Source organism: Leucopleurus acutus (genome assembly GCF_964270905.1).
Source record: "Leucopleurus acutus genome assembly, chromosome: 16".
Taxonomy (NCBI): domain Eukaryota; kingdom Metazoa; phylum Chordata; class Mammalia; order Artiodactyla; family Delphinidae; genus Leucopleurus; species Leucopleurus acutus.
Genome location: NC_139158.1, coordinates 3,454,903 through 3,471,506, shown reverse-complemented (window position 1 = coordinate 3,471,506; position 16,604 = coordinate 3,454,903). Strand labels below are relative to the sequence as shown.

The window sequence follows — 16,604 nt, the reverse complement described above, 5'->3', positions numbered from 1 at the left end:
GCCTGCTGAGCAGTGGCCAGCGAAGCGGGAGTCCCAGGTGCTGCAGGGAGGCCTGAGCGAGGTCAGCACGGACTCCGTGCACCTGGCGTCTGTCGGAGGCCCGTCTGGGGATGCAAAGCAGGTATTTCATTACAAGATTCAATATAAATAATTGCATGGGCTTCCCTGGTGGCGCAGTGGTTGAGAGTCCGCCTGCCGATGCGGGGGACACGGGTTCGTGCCCTGGTCCGGGAAGATCCCACATGCCGCGGAGCGGGTGGGCCCGTGAGCCATGGCCGCTGGGCCTGCGCATCCGGAGCCTGTGCTCCACAACGGGAGAGGCCACAGCAGTGAGAGGCCCGCGTACCGCAAAAAAGAAAAAAAAAAAAAAATTGCAACCAGGTGTGGAAGAACAGAAGGGGCACAGGGAGCAGCAGCTGCTCCTAATGCTGGGGGAACAAGGGGGAAGAGGGTGGAATGGTGAAAGCCTAGGGCTGGGCCGAGGGGTCCCGCAGAGCTGAAACTGACCTGGGAGGAGGCCCCCATGGGCTGGGACAACCCACTGCTGTCAGCTGCTGTTGCCTGGACGTTTCCTGGAGGTGAAGAAAGCCGCGGAGAACAGGAAGCAGCCTCCGGCCTAACGCCCCGCGTCAGGCCGCCCGCCAGGGAGGAGCCGGCACAGCAGAGACGGGCTTGCAGAGGCCCCGCCCTGGAATCGTGGAACAGCACAGAAAGCTGGGTCTGAAGCTACCAGGCAGTCGCTTCATGACGACACGTGGTTTTGGTGGGAATTTGCTGGTTTACTTGAGCCGCGGCCTACAAATCAAAGCAAACGTAACTGCCTTTGGACCCACGAAGTGTGAGACCTGGAAAGGAGCCCGAATACCGCTCCACAGCCACACACACACGCGCACACACACACGCACACACACGCACACACACACACAGTTTATTAAAGTAAAACATCTATAAGGCACACACATCTGAAATGAGCTCAGTGATGTCTCACTTCTGTGACTCCGTGGTCTGCTGGTAAACCGCTAACTGGCTCTGCGGTGGGTGTGGGGAGGCCCATCTGCAGCGTTCGATCATTTCCGTGGTGTGAACACTCCCACAGTGGCGGATTTCAAGCTGCCGGCGTGCTGTCGCTGGACAGCTGGGAGCAGATACACAGTATGCAGCACCCCATTGGACAGTCTGTCCACCCCGCGGGCCCAATCCACACGAACAACCTCGAGAGCAGCAGTAATAGTAAAATAATAGGGAGCTGTGAATTGAGTATTTATTACCTTGGGTCTTAACGTAATTTTTTTACATTATTAAGTTTATGTAAGTAAAATTTTAATAATGGCTTTGGTGAACAGTTAGCTCTCAGAATTCCTGAAAACTGAACATGCAGCTCTCGCAAGCTGGCACCAGCACTCGCTGCTGTGAACCTGAGTGGCCACGGCCAGGACTCAGGATTCGGGACGCCTCCCCCTCCCCGCTGGCTCCCCTCCCCAGAGGCAGCCGCTAGCCTCACTCTCCTCACCAGAGATCAGGTTTGCCTCTTTTTACGCTTCATACGAATGGAACCCACAGTACTGCATTTTGCCTTCACGGTGATGCCGTGAGGCTCATCTGTTGTAGGATGACAGCAGCTCTTACTGCCGTGTACTTATCAGTGTGTGACTGTATGAGTTTACCACAACTTCTCCATTCCACTCTTGACGAATATTTGGTTTGTTTCCAAATTTCGGCAATAACGGTTACAGCTGCGAGGCACAACCTGGCTTTTGGTGGGGATATGCACTCACTTGTCTTTGGTACTCACGCAGGTTCATAGGGTAGCTTAACTTTTATTGAGAACTATGTGCTCTCACACACTCACACACACACCCCAAGTCATATTACCAAGGGTAATATTTGACTATTTCTTACAAAATGTGCATTTGTGTAAAATGCTATTTTAAGGTCTTACTAGTGAGAAATGATTGTCTTAATCAAAAACAAAACTTAAAAAACTTAAACAGTTTTAAAAATGCGAATTAAGGGCTTCCCTGGTGGCGGAGTGGTTAAGAATCCGCCTGCCGATGCAGGGGACACGGGTTCGAGCCCTGGTCCGGGAAGATCCCACGTACCACGGAGCAACTAAGCCCGCGAGCCACAACTACTGAGCCTGTGCTCTAGAGCCCGCGAGCCACAACTACTGAGCCCACGAGCCACAACTACTGAAGCCTGCGCACCTAGAGCCCGTGCTCCGCAACAAGAGAAGCCACCGCATTGAGAAGCCCATGCGTCGCAACAAAGAGTAGCCCCCACTCGCCGCAACTAGAGAAAGCCCGCGCGCAGCGACGAAGACCCAACACAGCCAAAAATAAATAAATGAATAAAAGAGGAAATTGTTAAAAACGATGCTAATTAGCCAATATAACTCCTAAAACCCATTATTCTCCCTCTTGCTTGCTCTCTAGCTGAAATCCTAGCCTGTGATTAATCTGACACTGTGGTATGAAGGCTTCAGCTGGGGCGGTGATGGAGCACAAGAGGAAGAGAAGTGCTCAAACCTCAGTCAGCACCGTGGACCACTGTGAAATCTGAGAAAGGCACGTTATCAGCTGAACGAGGGGATGAGTCCCACGCACAAACATGAGGGAACCTTGAGGATCATGGATTTGTGACAAACCCCAGGTCGGAGCCAGTGTGCGGCACCAACGCCCAAGCGCCCCCTTCCGGTGACTGTCAATCCAGCAGCACCCCGAAAAGAGCAGGTGGCGATTTCCCCGCAGCTGAGGGGGCGGAGCTGCCGCTCCCAAGACCACACAGAGCCCGGTGTCGTTTCTTTAATATATAATTTTATTTCTGGTTATAGAAACAAATGCTAAGAGGAGAAACAAAACTTCCCCATCCACATACAACGATTTAATAGATAAAAGAACAGTTAAAATAAATGAGAAACAAAAAGTAGAAATTTTAAACTTTGTTATAGCTTTAAAACATTAACGTCTGGTACAATTAGAAATCACATTCAGATCTCAAACTTTAAAAAAAAAAAATACTGTATCCCATTTGAAATGAAAACGCAGGCCGGCCCAGCTGCGGTGGGCCCCACCCCGTCCTCTCGCCCCCGTGCCGGGGTTTGTGCCGACCCTCCTGGGTGTCCCACAGGCACGATCACACTCTACCATCCAACGCTCTGGGACCTAATTCACTGTACAGGATACCACCACTTTTTAAAGCACTGATGATTAAACATATCGTGAAAAACACTCTAGACAGACACCATTAAAAAAAAAAAAAAACCACTCGCACAGACACACCCCTGACAACACCCGCCCCCCTCAAATGATCTTTACAGGAGAATTCTCAGTCAGAGAAGAAGGAACAATCCGTGCTGGGTTGAACCCTCCCCCACGTGCACCAAGCTGCCCAAGGTCAGGGCCCGCGTGTAAGCCACGAGCAGGGACACGCTTTCTTCCTTCCTCCCGGATCCCCGTCCTGAGCTAGAAATCGAGCCAGTTCTGGGCTACTAGGTATTCAGAAAGCCCTTCCTGAAAGGAAGCTGGGAAGGGAGGCGGTAAGGGCCAAACTTGAAGTGTTGGGAGTTTTAAACCCTATTTTTACTTATTAAAAACTTTTTTTGGCCCAGTTAACCCAGAAATTCAGAGGCGAAGCTCTTAAGAGGACACAGGTGTAGCTCGACCCCCTTTAGGCCGGTTCACTTCATGCACAAAAACTCCATTTCAGAGGCACAGGCCTCATCCCAGCTCAGCCAGTACGTTCAGGATGTGGGGACAGGTCACAGCACTCCTCGTGGCTCTGGGCAACAGCTCAGAGGAGCAAGTCCTATTACTGCAGGTAAGAAATTGCACAGGAAGCACAGAATCTTTTTAGTGTCAGGCCACTGGAACGTTAACCCCGCGGGTGGGGTCGCAGGTCTAAATGGCCCTGTCCCTCTAGGGTCTGGCCTCCCCTGCACTTTTTACTGTTTCTGACACAGAGTAAACCACCAATAAGTATGTGGACGAATCAAACGAGCCAACGATTCCGGAAAAGATTCTCAAATAAAGAATAATGAACTAGAATTCTTCCAATTCTATCTTGACTCTTAAAATAACCGGGTTGGGGCAAAAAGGCGGGAGTAGTTTGGAGACCTCTCACGTCTCCCTTGGACGCGAAAGGGAGGCTAAAACCCAGAGACATACACTGAAGACACCCTGTCTCCTCCGGCCGGGGGTGCGGGCCCCACGCAGCCAGTTTTGGGCACGTCAGCCCAAGCGGAGAAGCGTGTCCGCTTCGTCTTCTCTCGACCTCTTCCCAATCGCTACCAGCATGGTAAGCAGGTACAAGGAATGAACGAAATCCTCTGAGTGGGGCTCCTCCCTGGAGAGAAAGAAAGAAGCCTAGAAACGAAGTGACTGCTGCCTTCACTGTCTTCTAAAACACTGAGCAGCGAAAACCGTTAGGGAAAGGAAAAGACACTGAGGGTCCTGAGGCTCCCTCGCTCGAGGAGGTCTTCATTCCAGCCCCGCGTGAGAACACAGCACCAGCGCCCTGCTCCTGGCCAGCGGCCAGTCCGCAGGAGGCCTCCCGTCGGCAGGCGGCAGGGGCACCGTGCTGCTCGGGGCAGGAACAGGGACAGTTTTCCCGACAGATCGGCCCTCCCACAGCAGCTGCTCAGACGTCCACTCGGATGTGCTGGGGACACGGGCGTCTCGTCACACCCAGAGGCACGAATCCTTCCAACCTCTCTCTTCTGCTGCGTCGCCCTGTGCCCCCGGGGCAGGCGCGGGGTGGGGGCGGCGGGGGATGGTGGTGGCGCAGCAGGACGCGGTCTGATGGCAGGAGGGGACCGTCCCTGCGGAGGCAGGGCTGAGCTGCGGCCTGAGCCCGGCTGGGAGGCCTTCCGCAGAGACGCCCCCGACAGCCCGGCAGTGCTGGGGGCACGACAACTCGGCAAGTGACCGTCCTTTCTTTGCAGCGTATGAGCAGAAACTACCTTCCCTAAACACACTCGGCAGACGGCCCGTTTTCTATTCCCGTTCGGAGGAAAGGCTGGTGGCGTGTCACACACCCCGCGCTGCAGAGCGGCTGTGACTCCGGGGCCGGACGGAGCGGGCGGCCGCTCTCCGCAGAGACCCTCACAGTCGGACAAGGTCACCCGAGGGGCCGCGCAGTTACCGACGGCCGAGGACACCTGCAGGCGTCGGGCCCAGACCCGCCGCCCTTGGACCCTGAGGGGCAGCTTCTGGTGGTAAAAGAACACCCACAGGCGCCCCGGCAGGAAGGGCGGGCACACGCGCAACGGCGGGGGCTGCGTCCTGAGCACTTCGAACCCCAACGTGGGAAACAAGGCCTCGAGAAAGCGACCTGGGAGATGAGAGTAGTTTCTAAACCATGGGGCAGCCACCCGAGGACACGGACAGAAACCACCGCTGTGCCCGCCGCACCCCAGCCCCGGGCCGCCCTCCCTGCCTCTCGGGCCCGCCCGCCTTCACAGCAGCGCGCGTGAATGGTTTAAATGGTGCTCGCATTAAACACCATGGCCTCTTGGCGGAGGCACCACGCGGGCGGCTTCGAGCAGCCGTGGAGAAGCCACTTTCACTGTCAGCCACGCGGGGACGGGGCCTCGGTTTAGCGCCTCTGGCCGTTTCTACTTGCAGAGCCTCGTGATCACCTTGGGTAACTTATTCTAGAACAAGCAGCGCACTGTTTACTCGGCACTGAAGCGAGGGGCGGCCGCCATGGTCTGTGGCGCCCGAAGCCCGTTCCCGGGGGCACGACGGTCCCTCATCCCAGATGACGCCATCCCAGGGCAGAGCAGAACTTGAGGCATTTGGAGAAAAACAGCTCATTCCCCTGCATCAACTGGATGTTAAGTCTAAAGCCTGAAAGCCCCGCGAACAAACCCCTCTTCTCTAACACGCTCTCACGTTTGGTCTGTTCTTTGTCTGCATAAAGGAAGAAACCGACCAAAGAAAAAGCCAAAAAAAAGTCTTTCTCCTCCTTCTGAACTCCAAGCGGCTAAAGAAAGGGGTTTCTGTCCACAGAGATCTCACAACACGCCCCAGGAGATGCACAGCTCACTCGGAATGGTCCACGCAGAGCTACCTTTAGAGGAAGTAAGAGCATTAGCTGAACGATGTCTGCGACCTTGAACTAGTCTTTTGCCAGGACCAGTGAGGTCCAGAGAAGGGGCCAGGCAGCCCGGGGGCCCCCCACAAACCCATTCCCTTCCAGCTTGAGAATCACCGATGCACGTTTGGCAACTCAGAAATCCACTCTCATGAAACTCCCACAAACAGCAAACCCCAAACATGAACCAGCCAGGCCCCGGGAGGGAGACCGAAGGCCCCCTGCAGCGAGCGAGCCAGAGACGACGGTGCCCGGCCTAGGGACCCGTCCCCCAGCATGACTCTCATCTCATGGGGAATGCAGGCAGAGACGACGGTGCCCGGCCTAGGGACCCGCCCCCCCCCCCCGCCCCCCAGCACGACTCTCATCTCATGGGGAATGCAGGCTGTGTACCCTTTACGGACCTAAGAAGAAGTGAAGCTGGATAGACTGTCTTGAGCACTGATCACAGGTTCTGCCCTCGACGGCGCTGTGTGACTGGGAGCTTCACGTGGAGAGAGAGCTGCAGGTGGCAGACGAGGGACACTCGGTGTTCACTCCGGCGCAGCTGATGAGCTCCTAGGTGCAGCCCTTCCCACTTCCGACGCTGGACCCAACTGTCTTGGGGGAGACGCTCAACTGTTTAAGAGCAGTGATTTCGTGACTTCCTTCCTGTGCAGAGCATGTTTCCCCGTATCTGGCACTGGTAAAGGTGCTGACTCGTCAAGCACAGCCAGACAGGTGGACCCAGGTACCCGGATAGAGAGGGAGCCGCTGTGACAAGAGGGGCCCAAGTGCCCCGCCCCGAGCTGCACCCGCCTGGCTGATCCTCTGCGCAGATCCCAGCCCCTGGGCGCCCTGAGGCTGCAGTGACACGACCATCAGGCCAGGTCGACTTGCTTGCGCTTCCTGTCCCAGTCTCAGCCGGCTCAGCCCACGCACCGCAGCGCATGCCTGTGGCGGGCCACGGCGCCGGGCCCTGAGGGCGGCAGCTCCGCTGTCGCTCTGGCCTGCCGCCCTTGCTCCCCTGGATGGGTCTGGCGGGGGGAGGGGGTGTGGAACCATCTGAGGACATCGGCGACCCTTCCTGCCGCGACATGCATCTTCCCTGGGGAGCTGGCCACTCCTGGGCCCCCTGGCTACCAGCCCCAGGACAAGTGCTGGCAGGAGCCACGCATGCCATCTGGTCAGGTGACCAAAGGCCCATCCGGAAGCATGCCGTGAACCTGGAGTGGTAGGTCCCCCGAGGCCAGGCTCCACAGGGTCCCTTCTTCTCCTTCCCAGAAGCAGCAAAAAAGGAACAAGCTCTCCACGTGGCAGAATGTCACCGAAGGATACCCTGTCCTGTCTCCCTTCCGGTTCCAGTCGCCCCCTCCACTCCCTTCTCCCTGAACCACGGCCAGAATAAACAGTGGGATCGCCGCTGATAACAGACAGAAACCAAAGCAGCTCAGAAGTCAGGAAAGCACAGGGTCAGGGCCAGACTGGCCAGACCAAGCAGCGAGGCCCGGGGCTGAGGGCGTCCCGTGGCCTCAGCTGTCCTGGGCGTCTGTCCTCCGTGGGGGGCGCCAGCTCTCCCGAGGAGGACAGCTCGCGAGCAAAAGGCCCCTGCGGGAGGCCTGCGCGGCCCCGGGACCGAGCAGCAACGAAGGGGAAGGAAGCGATGGCCGCCCCGGAGCCCTGGCCGAGGACCCACGGGGCCAGGCCACCGGCGTCGGGGCACCCGCCTCGGCCTCACTCGCTCTCACACTCGCCCACACACACCAGGCGCGGCCAAAGACACAGTCCACGCGACACAACACAGAACGTCAGCGGGTCGTGCGCGCCTCTCACCACCGGGCGGGAACAGGGCCGAGGCACCACCCCTCCCTGTCTTGGCCACGTCACAGGAGAGCTCCTTCCCACGTGGGGTTCAGTGCCGCGGACGCCGGACCAGGCGTTTCCCGGGCCAGGCATGCGGGACAACCGCGACAGCTAGAGCACCTGGCCACACCTGGCCCCGCGGTGGCGCTGCCGTCGGGGCCCTGATGCGGATGGCGCTCCGTGAGTGAGGAACCGTTTCCACCTGGGCCCCTGGAGCTTGTGCGGAAGGTCCGACGTGGGGCGCCAGGCCAAGTTGAAAGCCACTTTTCACAGAGACGTGCGTAACATTTCCTGAGAACGTGCTCCCAGCGAAGCCGAAGGCCTGCGGGCTCCCCCTGGTCTGCTCACGTCTCCGGGGGGCGCAGGGGGTCCCACCGAGCCGGCGCGAGCTGCAGGCCGAGCCCAGGGCCTCCGGCGCCGCGGGCAGCAGACACGGTTCCGATGGGAAACGCCAGGCAGGCTGTCGGGCAGTGAAGACACTGGAACCTGGGGATAAAGCCTGGTGAGCGGCCGCGTGGCAGCCGGCCATCAGAGCCACTGGGAAACGGGGGCCACTCGACGTGACAGTCCTGTCGGGCGGCCACCTCCTTCCCCCAAGGACCAGTGGCCGCATGTCCCCCGTGTGGCCGGGACGCAGGTCAGACGCTGCAGCCACCGGCTCAGGTGGACCTTCGTGCGAACAGCTTTCTGCCTTGAACACCAGTCCGGGAGGCCGTCAGTCTTTCTTGAAGTTAACAGACAGAGCGGCAGGTTTACTCTCCGTGGGATTAATGCCAGTAAGAAGCCCAGACCTACGGCCGCTAAACTACCTACAGATGAAAACCGCAAAAACAGATGATCCCTTCTGTGTCTGTCTCAGGTTGACGATGAAGCCTGAATTCCGTGTTTCAACAAAACCAGAAACTTGGGGCCCAAAGCCAGACCAGGCCCCTCCCCTCCGTCCCATTAATGCCAATACTTTCTACGTCACTTTTAGGAGAAGAAACCACAGGACAGTCTGCAATCGGGCGGCGCTGCCTTTCTCTCGCTCTTTCCAATCTCTTGCAAACAGGGCTGGATCCCCAGGCCCGTGCTCTCCTTTGGAGGCCCGTCTGCACCAGGCTGCATCTCTGTCCCGTCCTCGGGGCGAAGGCTGCTCTGGGAGCCTGGCTCCTGTGCTGGGTCGGGGCCGCCTGGACGTGGTCCTGGAGACGCTGAGCTACAACCTTCTCCCCACGCCCTTGACGAAAGGCATGGGGAGAAAAGGTGCTGCTGGGGGGAGAAAACGAAAACAAAGAATTCCCAGAACCGTACAATCAGCTGTCTGAACGTTTTTATGGGTTTTTGTTTTAAACCAGAGCAGGGGCAGGAGATAAGACGCCGGGAGGATGAGTGTGTCCGGGTGCACGTGGACGGAGGCGTCCTGCCCGTTTGGCACCGAGCTCGGTCCGCGTGGAGCCCTCTCATCTCGGTCCCGAGCGGCGGTGGTGTCGGCCGCCTTGGCCCAGCTCCGGAACTCCTTTTGGCGTGTGTCCCACTCCACCTCCACGCCGGCGACGTCACTCCCCGGTCCCGGGGCCCTGTGGGCCGGCGGCCGCAATCGCCCCGGCCTGCGTGGTCACAGTCCCCATGGGCTCCTCCACTCGGGACCTCTTGAGCTCGGGCTCCCCGGGGGGAGAAGCGGAGGCGCCGGTGGCGGCGGTGCTGGTGGCCGCCGCTGCTGCCGCTGCTGCCGGCTCCTCAGGCCCCACCTCGCGCACACGCGTGACCACCACCGGGGTGGACGAACTAGCCTGAGCCGCGAGGAGCTGCAGGGGGCTGGCGAGGGCTAGGGCGGAGGAGAAAGAGTCACGTTGGGAGGCCGGCTGGGCGCGGCGCCCGTCTGTCCTGAACACAGGCCAGCGTGGCCACACGAGGGCCGAGGGACGCAGGGGCCCAGCTCCCCGGCACGCTGGGCGCCTCTGGGCAAAGCTGGCAGCAGCGCTTGGCTGCCAGCCCCTCCCGGACCCCGGCCCACTCCCCGCCCCGGGGGCCTCCGTCCCTGTCTCCTCCTCGCGCTGCTGCCTCTGTGTGCGGATCCCTCGAGACACCCCGCTGGCTCCCGCCTCCCCTCTGGCAGGGCCTGCCTGCACCAGGAGCTCTCCCCAGCCCTCCCCACACCCTCCTGCGTGGCGCTCAGGGTGCCAGTGCCTTTTCACTTCCCTCTGACCTCCATCCCCCCAGCAGGGCATGAGCCCCGTGAGCTGGGGATTTTGCCTGTTCCCTCGGGGCTACGCTGGCATCGTATCCCAGTGCCCGGCACACAGCAGGTGCTCGACAAACTGAACGGATGACTGCCTTAACTGGGAGAATGTTCTTGCTGCACTGACCCTGGTCAAACCACACAGCTTAAGGCCAGGAAGTGGACTCCGGGCAGGGCCTCACCGTAAGCGCTGCCGGCTAGACTACTCGTGGGGACGGTGTGCTTGCCGTTCTGAGTGACGGCCCGGACCGGAAGGTGGTGCTGCCCAATGGTCACTGGTGTGGCCGGCTGCAGGATGGTGACCGTGTGTCCGGGGACCCCTGGGGCCATCTGGCTGGCCACCGTCTGGATCACTCGGCTGGCGGCAGGGATGGTGGCAAACGCGATGGTGGGCTTCTCTTCCAAGCCTGCGGGGACAGCGTGCGTCAGAGCCACATTCATGGCACCCGCGGTGGTACTCACAGGCGTCTCAGCCTGAGCCTGTCCACGTGGGGAAGGGGGCCCTGAAGCAGGGACACTGGGAAAAGACCCTGGTTCTCAACAGAAGACTTCCAGTGATGGAATGTTATGAAACAAGAGAAAAACAAGTAATAGGGCTTTAGGAAAAAATTTAAATACCTTGCGCTTTAACCAAAGCAAGTTTAATCTAAGAAAAAAAGCGTATCGTTTGGAATGAAAGGATTTGCACTGGGAGCCATAACTGTTTTCTTTCCCCAAAACGCATGTGTCGTTAGGACGGTCTTACAGAAGATGCAGCCGCTGAGCTCAGCCATCAGGGGCCAGTAGTGCCGCCTGATTCAGAAGCGTTCCCTCGAGGGTCTCTGACAGCACTGGCTGCATTTTCAACGTTTACCTCATCAATTCCCTGGGATCCAGATTTCTAACTCAGGACTTTGTTTTTGACTTTGAACGCCTCCTAAGGACCCCTGCTGGGGGTTCTACAGGACTCTTCCTCCGATCCCAAGCTGAGGCCCCGTACCTAGTTCAGGGGCACCTGGGGGCGCTGGGCATCTGAGGTGCTGCGCACAGGGAGCAGCGTTTCAGAGGACAATCAGTGCTGCTTCATGGGACGCGCTTCCCGAAAAACAGGAGTGGGGCGGAGAGGCCGCAGCCCGGGAGCCACTGTCCCCCAGAGACAGCCTGGGCCCCACGCCTGGGCTCTGCAGCCCCCCGGCCCAAGCTGACGGCTCCACCTTCTGGAGACCCACGTCCCCGCCAAGGGACTGCGTGGCGACGTTACCTCTCGCCTCGCTGCCCAGGTCCAGCACGGCCGTGCCCGCCGCTTCGTGGGCCGCCCCCGCCGAGGCCTGGCTGGCGAGGATGTAGCCATTGGCAGAGCTGGCGGAGCTGGTGACCACCCTGAGCATGGTGACAGGGGGCGCCTGCTGCACCACGTGGATGGCGTGGCCCGAGGGCTGCTGGGCCGTCACTAGGGAAGCCGGCATGTAGGCGACGGGCTTGGCCACCAGATTGGGCGGTCGGGGCGGCACGGCCATGATCACCGGCTGGGCGCTGACGGGAGAGCCTGCGGAGGAGGATGCGGGTCAGCGGAGACCCCCGCGTGCCCCCTTCCTGCGTGGGGCGTGGCGCCGAGTTCCGCCACATCAGACCAGAGGACAAGACCCTTCTTACCGGGTGCGCTTTGGGAATACCGATACTCGGGAACAGAAGCTAACTTTGCCCCGAAGTCAGGGTCATGCGGAATGGGTGAGCCCTCCCGGGACAGGCACTCTGGAGTCTGCAGGCCGCTGGAACGCGGGGACATGAGCCCGGGGTGGGTGGGTGAAGCTGGGGCGCTCCTAGGAGTGGGGAGACAGGACCACAGCAGTGAGTACATATGACAAGAAACGAAGACGGCACTTATCAAAACAGGAGGCGTCTCAACGCCCGTGCCCTACGCGCTGCCTTTGCCCAACTTTTCCTGATGCTCCTCTGTCCTCGCGAGGGACTTCCGACCCTGGCACTCCGCCCGGCGTTTGAAGGCCCAGCGAAGGCCACGATCCAGAGCGTCTACCTCCTGAAGGCCCGGGCCGGCCTCCCAGGAAAGCGGCTCGGGCTTCCGGGTGGAAACCAGCAGCTTTGCTGGGATGGGCACCAACCTCCCCCGGGACAAATCGACACGCGGAGAGCAAAGCCCACGCTGGGAGCCCAGCCGTTCTGTCTCGCACAGATAGCAATCCACAGAGCACTTGGCCTGGGTCTAAAATCGAGCATCTTGCCCGGCTCCTGCCCAGAGCACTGCCGGGATGGGCTGGACGGCAAGACTGTCCCCGACCCAGGCCTAACACCTCATCTGACTGGTCTGACGCTCAACCTGGCGGCCACCGGGTCACTCTCCGACCCTCACGTCTGTGGCGGCCCCGACCCCCCATCGGGGCCCGTCTAATCTGGCTTTGCTCCTCCACCCGCAGCACAGGCACCCCTGCCTTCTCTCCCTGAGACGTGGCGCGTGCCAAGCTCTGGCTGAGCTCTCCTCCTGGCCTGGGGGCTCCCTTCTCGAGCCCCACCGCCCCAGTGCAAGTTCCACCAGCACAAGAGCAGGTTCCCAGCGGCCAGTGTGACCTTGAGGACGGGCCCCCTTACAGACACTCTTTACGCAGGGTTCCCTGGGCAGCGCTGGACACGCAGCGCAGGCCCCGTCACTATCCCCAGCTGGCCGGCGGGCTTGTCTACACGTGACAAGCAGTGCTGGTCACGGGGTTGAACTGTGTCCCCCAGAGACATGCTGGGGTCCTACCCTCCAGGGCCTCAGAAGGGGGCCTTCCTTGGAGACTGGGCCTGTAAGAGGTGGTCGAGTCAGGGGAGTGGGAGGGGGCCCTCGTCCGCCTCCGTTCCTCCGTTTCCCCCCATTCCCACCGTGCACCAGCGTCCGAGAGCCGACGTGGACGGCCAGCTGCCGTGCCCGCTCACGCCCTGTCACAGGACTGGCCGGGTCGGAGCCGGTCTCCCCAAAATCCAGTGAAGAGCTTTGAGTGGCCACGGCCCCCGGGGCGGAGGGGCGGGGACTTACCTGGACGACAGCGGCCCGAAGGGGGTGCGGAAGCAGGAGACGCCCCGCTGCCTCCGCTTCCTGAACGCCTGCTCCACGAGCTTGGCCTCGGAGGCGGGGTCTATCCGCCAAAAGGACCCCTTCCCGGGCTCCTCCTGGGAGCGAGGGACCTTAATGAAGTAGCGGTTCAGAGAGAGGTTGTGGCGGATGGAATTCTGTGGGCAAAGCAGAGGGAGTCTGGTCACGGCGGGTCAGACCCGAGCACAGCAGCCGGGGGAGCACGGCCCCAGGTCCTGAGCACAGCAGCCGGGAGAGCACGGCCCCAGGTCCGGCCCGGAGAGGCCTCCTCGGGGGCGGGGGGCCGCTCACTGGGGAAGGACAGGGGTTTCACAGTGGTTTTTCTTGTGAAAATTCAGCACAGGCTCACGACCACCCCTTACACAGGAAGTGAAACGTAAGGACAAACGCTGGCCTGGGAGACGCCCAGCTCAGAGCTCGTGCTGAACCAACCAGCCAACGGGACAGAGTGGCCACGGAGGAGGCCTGAGCGGCTGTGACATGCTGGCTGTGGCCAAGGCCGGCGACGGTCTTGTGAACCCACACAAGAAACCGTCTGGAAAGAGCAGGGACAGCGTGTTTCCAAGTTAGCTCAGGAGAAGCTGGTGCACCAAGTGTGGGAACGTTTCCGGACCCAGGCGGGTGCTCACTCTGGACACGACACGGCCGTCCGGGGAACGAGCCCCAGCCCCCGGGGGTCGTGGAGTTGGGGCCCGGGCACACCGCACCTGCCAGCCCTTGTCGGCCGTCCGGTAGTAGGGGTAATGCTTGGTGATGTGTGCATAGATGCCGCTCAGCGTCAGCTGCCGGTCCTGTGCCGAGGAGATGGCCTGCACGATCAGCTGTGCGTAGGAGTACGGCGGCTTCGACTCGTCCTGAGGACACAGCCAGCGTGGGGTTAGCCCGGAAAGACGTTTCTGGTCCGACACCCCCCCCCGCCCCAGGCCACCTGCTCACAGAGAAAACCCTCCAGTGAGTGCGCAGATCTGCAGGGTATCCGCTAAAACCAGTCCCCACGACCTCCTCTGGTTTAATCCATGAGGTTTAAGCTAGGAAGAGCTGTGTCTCCCTCGTGGGGGTAAAAATTAGGCTTATTCATAGTTTAATTCTGAAATTTCTCACCTCCTCTGCAAACTGATTTAAAAACAGTTGTCAGATGGGAACGAACTAAGACAAGGCTGTAAGGCGAGAGCCTGACATTCTTCTCAGAGACTGTAATTACGCTCGGAGCCATCCCGTCCCCGTGGACGGGACGAGGGGAGAACGAGGGAGGGAGGGGCAGGGACGCCAGCACCCCACGCCCGGTCACTGGCCAACGCGCCGAGGGCTGAGACCTTGGGGCTGTCCCCTCCGGACGCGTCGGCCTGCTGCTCCGAGGCGGCCTTCGCGGCAAACTCTGCCGCCAGCTGCAGGTCCGAGGTCACGTTCTGGACGAAGCGGTAGCTGGAGGACCCGGCCCCTCGGGGGCTGGCCGGGCAGGAGTTGGGGACGCTGCGGAGAGAAAGGACACATCCTGAGTTCTGACCCTGAGCCGAGGAGGTGGGCCCGGTGCTACAGGACGCCCGGACCCCCGGACGGCGCGGGTGGCCGGAGCTCATGGCACTGCCCCATCCCCACTGTCCTGACACCGCACCGAGGGCGGCCAGGGGACTTGGGCAGGTGGCGGCCACACGATGGCGCCCGAGGACAGGCCAGGACGTGGGGAAGCACAGTGCCCGCCTCCCCGACCGGTTCCCAGGCCCGCGGCGCCCACCCTCACGGTCGCCGCCTCAACCCACGGGTCCGGGGCCGGGGGAGGGGAGCTCCTCTCCGGTTGGAAGCTGCAAGCCAATCGGTGGGCGGGAAACATCGGGGATCCCACTCCGAGTCTCAGCCCGCACGGCCCGACCCGTCTGCGGTCTGTGCCCGCTGCCCTGCAGCTGGCACAGCGGGGCCCGCCAGCCACGCGCGTGGCCCAGTTCCTGCTGCTAACAAGGTAGACCGCGGCCTTCAAGCCATGTCGGAATTTTAATTCTGTAAGTTACAAGTATTCACAAGCTCTGAAAGTGGGTCCCAAACCCAGGTAAAAAGTGTCCCTGCTGAGAGCTGACAGACAGCCTGGGGTTGCCCCCCTCCTTCTGCCCATCCCCGTCTGCCCGCATCCACCAGCACCCCCGGAAGTCGCCCTCCATGCTCCCAACGCGCCCAGGCGTTCCCGCCATTGTCCGAATGACAAGACGCCCCCCAAATCCCCACAAGTCAAGCTCATGTGAAAGCTCTTTGTGCCACTTTCCCGGACACACACGCAGAGCCTCGTCTCCGGCTGGGCTGCCGTCACTGGCTTCCCTGCCCAGCTCCTCAGAGGGGGGAGCCGTCTGTGGCTTTGAAGGAGGGGCTCAGGAGATAGTTAGTAAACACGGGAAGGGAAGAACGAAAAAATAAAACACTGGCAGCTCATATGAATGGTGAATTCCACTACAGTCAGTAATTACCCCTTTTCGGTCAGGAATCTGCAACCTATGTAGAAATTTTAAGGAATCTTTTTTTTTTTTTTTGCGGTACGCGGGCCTCTCACTGCTGTGGCCTCTCCCGCTGCGGAGCACAGGCTCCGGACGCGCAGGCCCAGCGGCCATGGCTCACGGGCCCAGCCGCTCCGCGGCATGTGGGATCCTCCCGGACCGGGGCACGAACCCGCGTCCCCTGCATCGGCAGGCGGGCTCTCAACCACTGTGCCACCAGGGAAGCCCAGGAATCTTTTTTTTTTTTGAGAATTCTTGTTCTCCTCTCCCCTAGACTCCCCAAACATGGAGACAGTAAGTCCTGTGAGTATAGAAATTTTAACCAACGACCGTAAGGTAGGATGCGGTAATAAAAGCAGCTCTTTCTGAACTTCATTTTGAACGAAACATACAAAACCCCAGCTTATAAAGTAAGGTAGGAGGGGAGAGGAAGCGTCTTACTAGTAACATGCTCACACACTCAGTATCAGGTCTTCCAAATGCATCCACCTGGGGACCAAATGCCATGGCACACGGTGGTTCAATGAAGGTGCAACCCTGATGGGGGCTGGGGGGAGGGGGTCCCTGAAGACTCTCTGCCCTGCTTCCTCCAACGACGTGGTGCTGCAGGACGTGCCAGCACAGAAGCGCCGGTTCGCCAGCTCCAGTCCCAGACACGTTCAGCACCCCTTCTGGACTTGCACACAAGTGAACCGAAACACCACGCCTGGCCCATGCTCTGACCACAGGGGGCGAGAACCGTCCCCCGAAAACACACTGGCCTCAGGACAGATCAGGAAACGTCCAGGTTGGTGGAAACAGACAGTGCAGGGCTCATCTGGGAAAACCTCACTGACATCTGGCCTGTGTGACCCACGGGGCACCCTGCCCAGTGCAGACGACAGACAGCGACTTCCGGGCTTGG

The 16,604-nt window shown here is 60.2% G+C and overlaps 1 protein-coding gene across 1 annotated transcript in view; it reads right to left on the bottom strand.

Moving 5' to 3' along the window:
- Nucleotides 1-9,242: 9,242 nt before the first annotated feature.
- The window catches only part of FOXK1 (forkhead box K1), a gene marked incomplete at its 5' end in the record, with an annotated part of 59,595 nt that continues 52,233 nt past the window's right edge, over nucleotides 9,243-16,604 (bottom strand). The window contains 7 exons of the mRNA XM_082857365.1: nucleotides 9,243-9,742; nucleotides 10,339-10,563; nucleotides 11,397-11,681; nucleotides 11,789-11,955; nucleotides 13,167-13,360; nucleotides 13,931-14,077; nucleotides 14,537-14,693. Of these exons, the coding sequence (XP_082713491.1) occupies nucleotides 9,474-9,742; nucleotides 10,339-10,563; nucleotides 11,397-11,681; nucleotides 11,789-11,955; nucleotides 13,167-13,360; nucleotides 13,931-14,077; nucleotides 14,537-14,693 (1,444 nt within the window). The 3' untranslated portion in view covers nucleotides 9,243-9,473. The remainder of the gene's footprint in view (nucleotides 9,743-10,338; nucleotides 10,564-11,396; nucleotides 11,682-11,788; nucleotides 11,956-13,166; nucleotides 13,361-13,930; nucleotides 14,078-14,536; nucleotides 14,694-16,604) is intronic.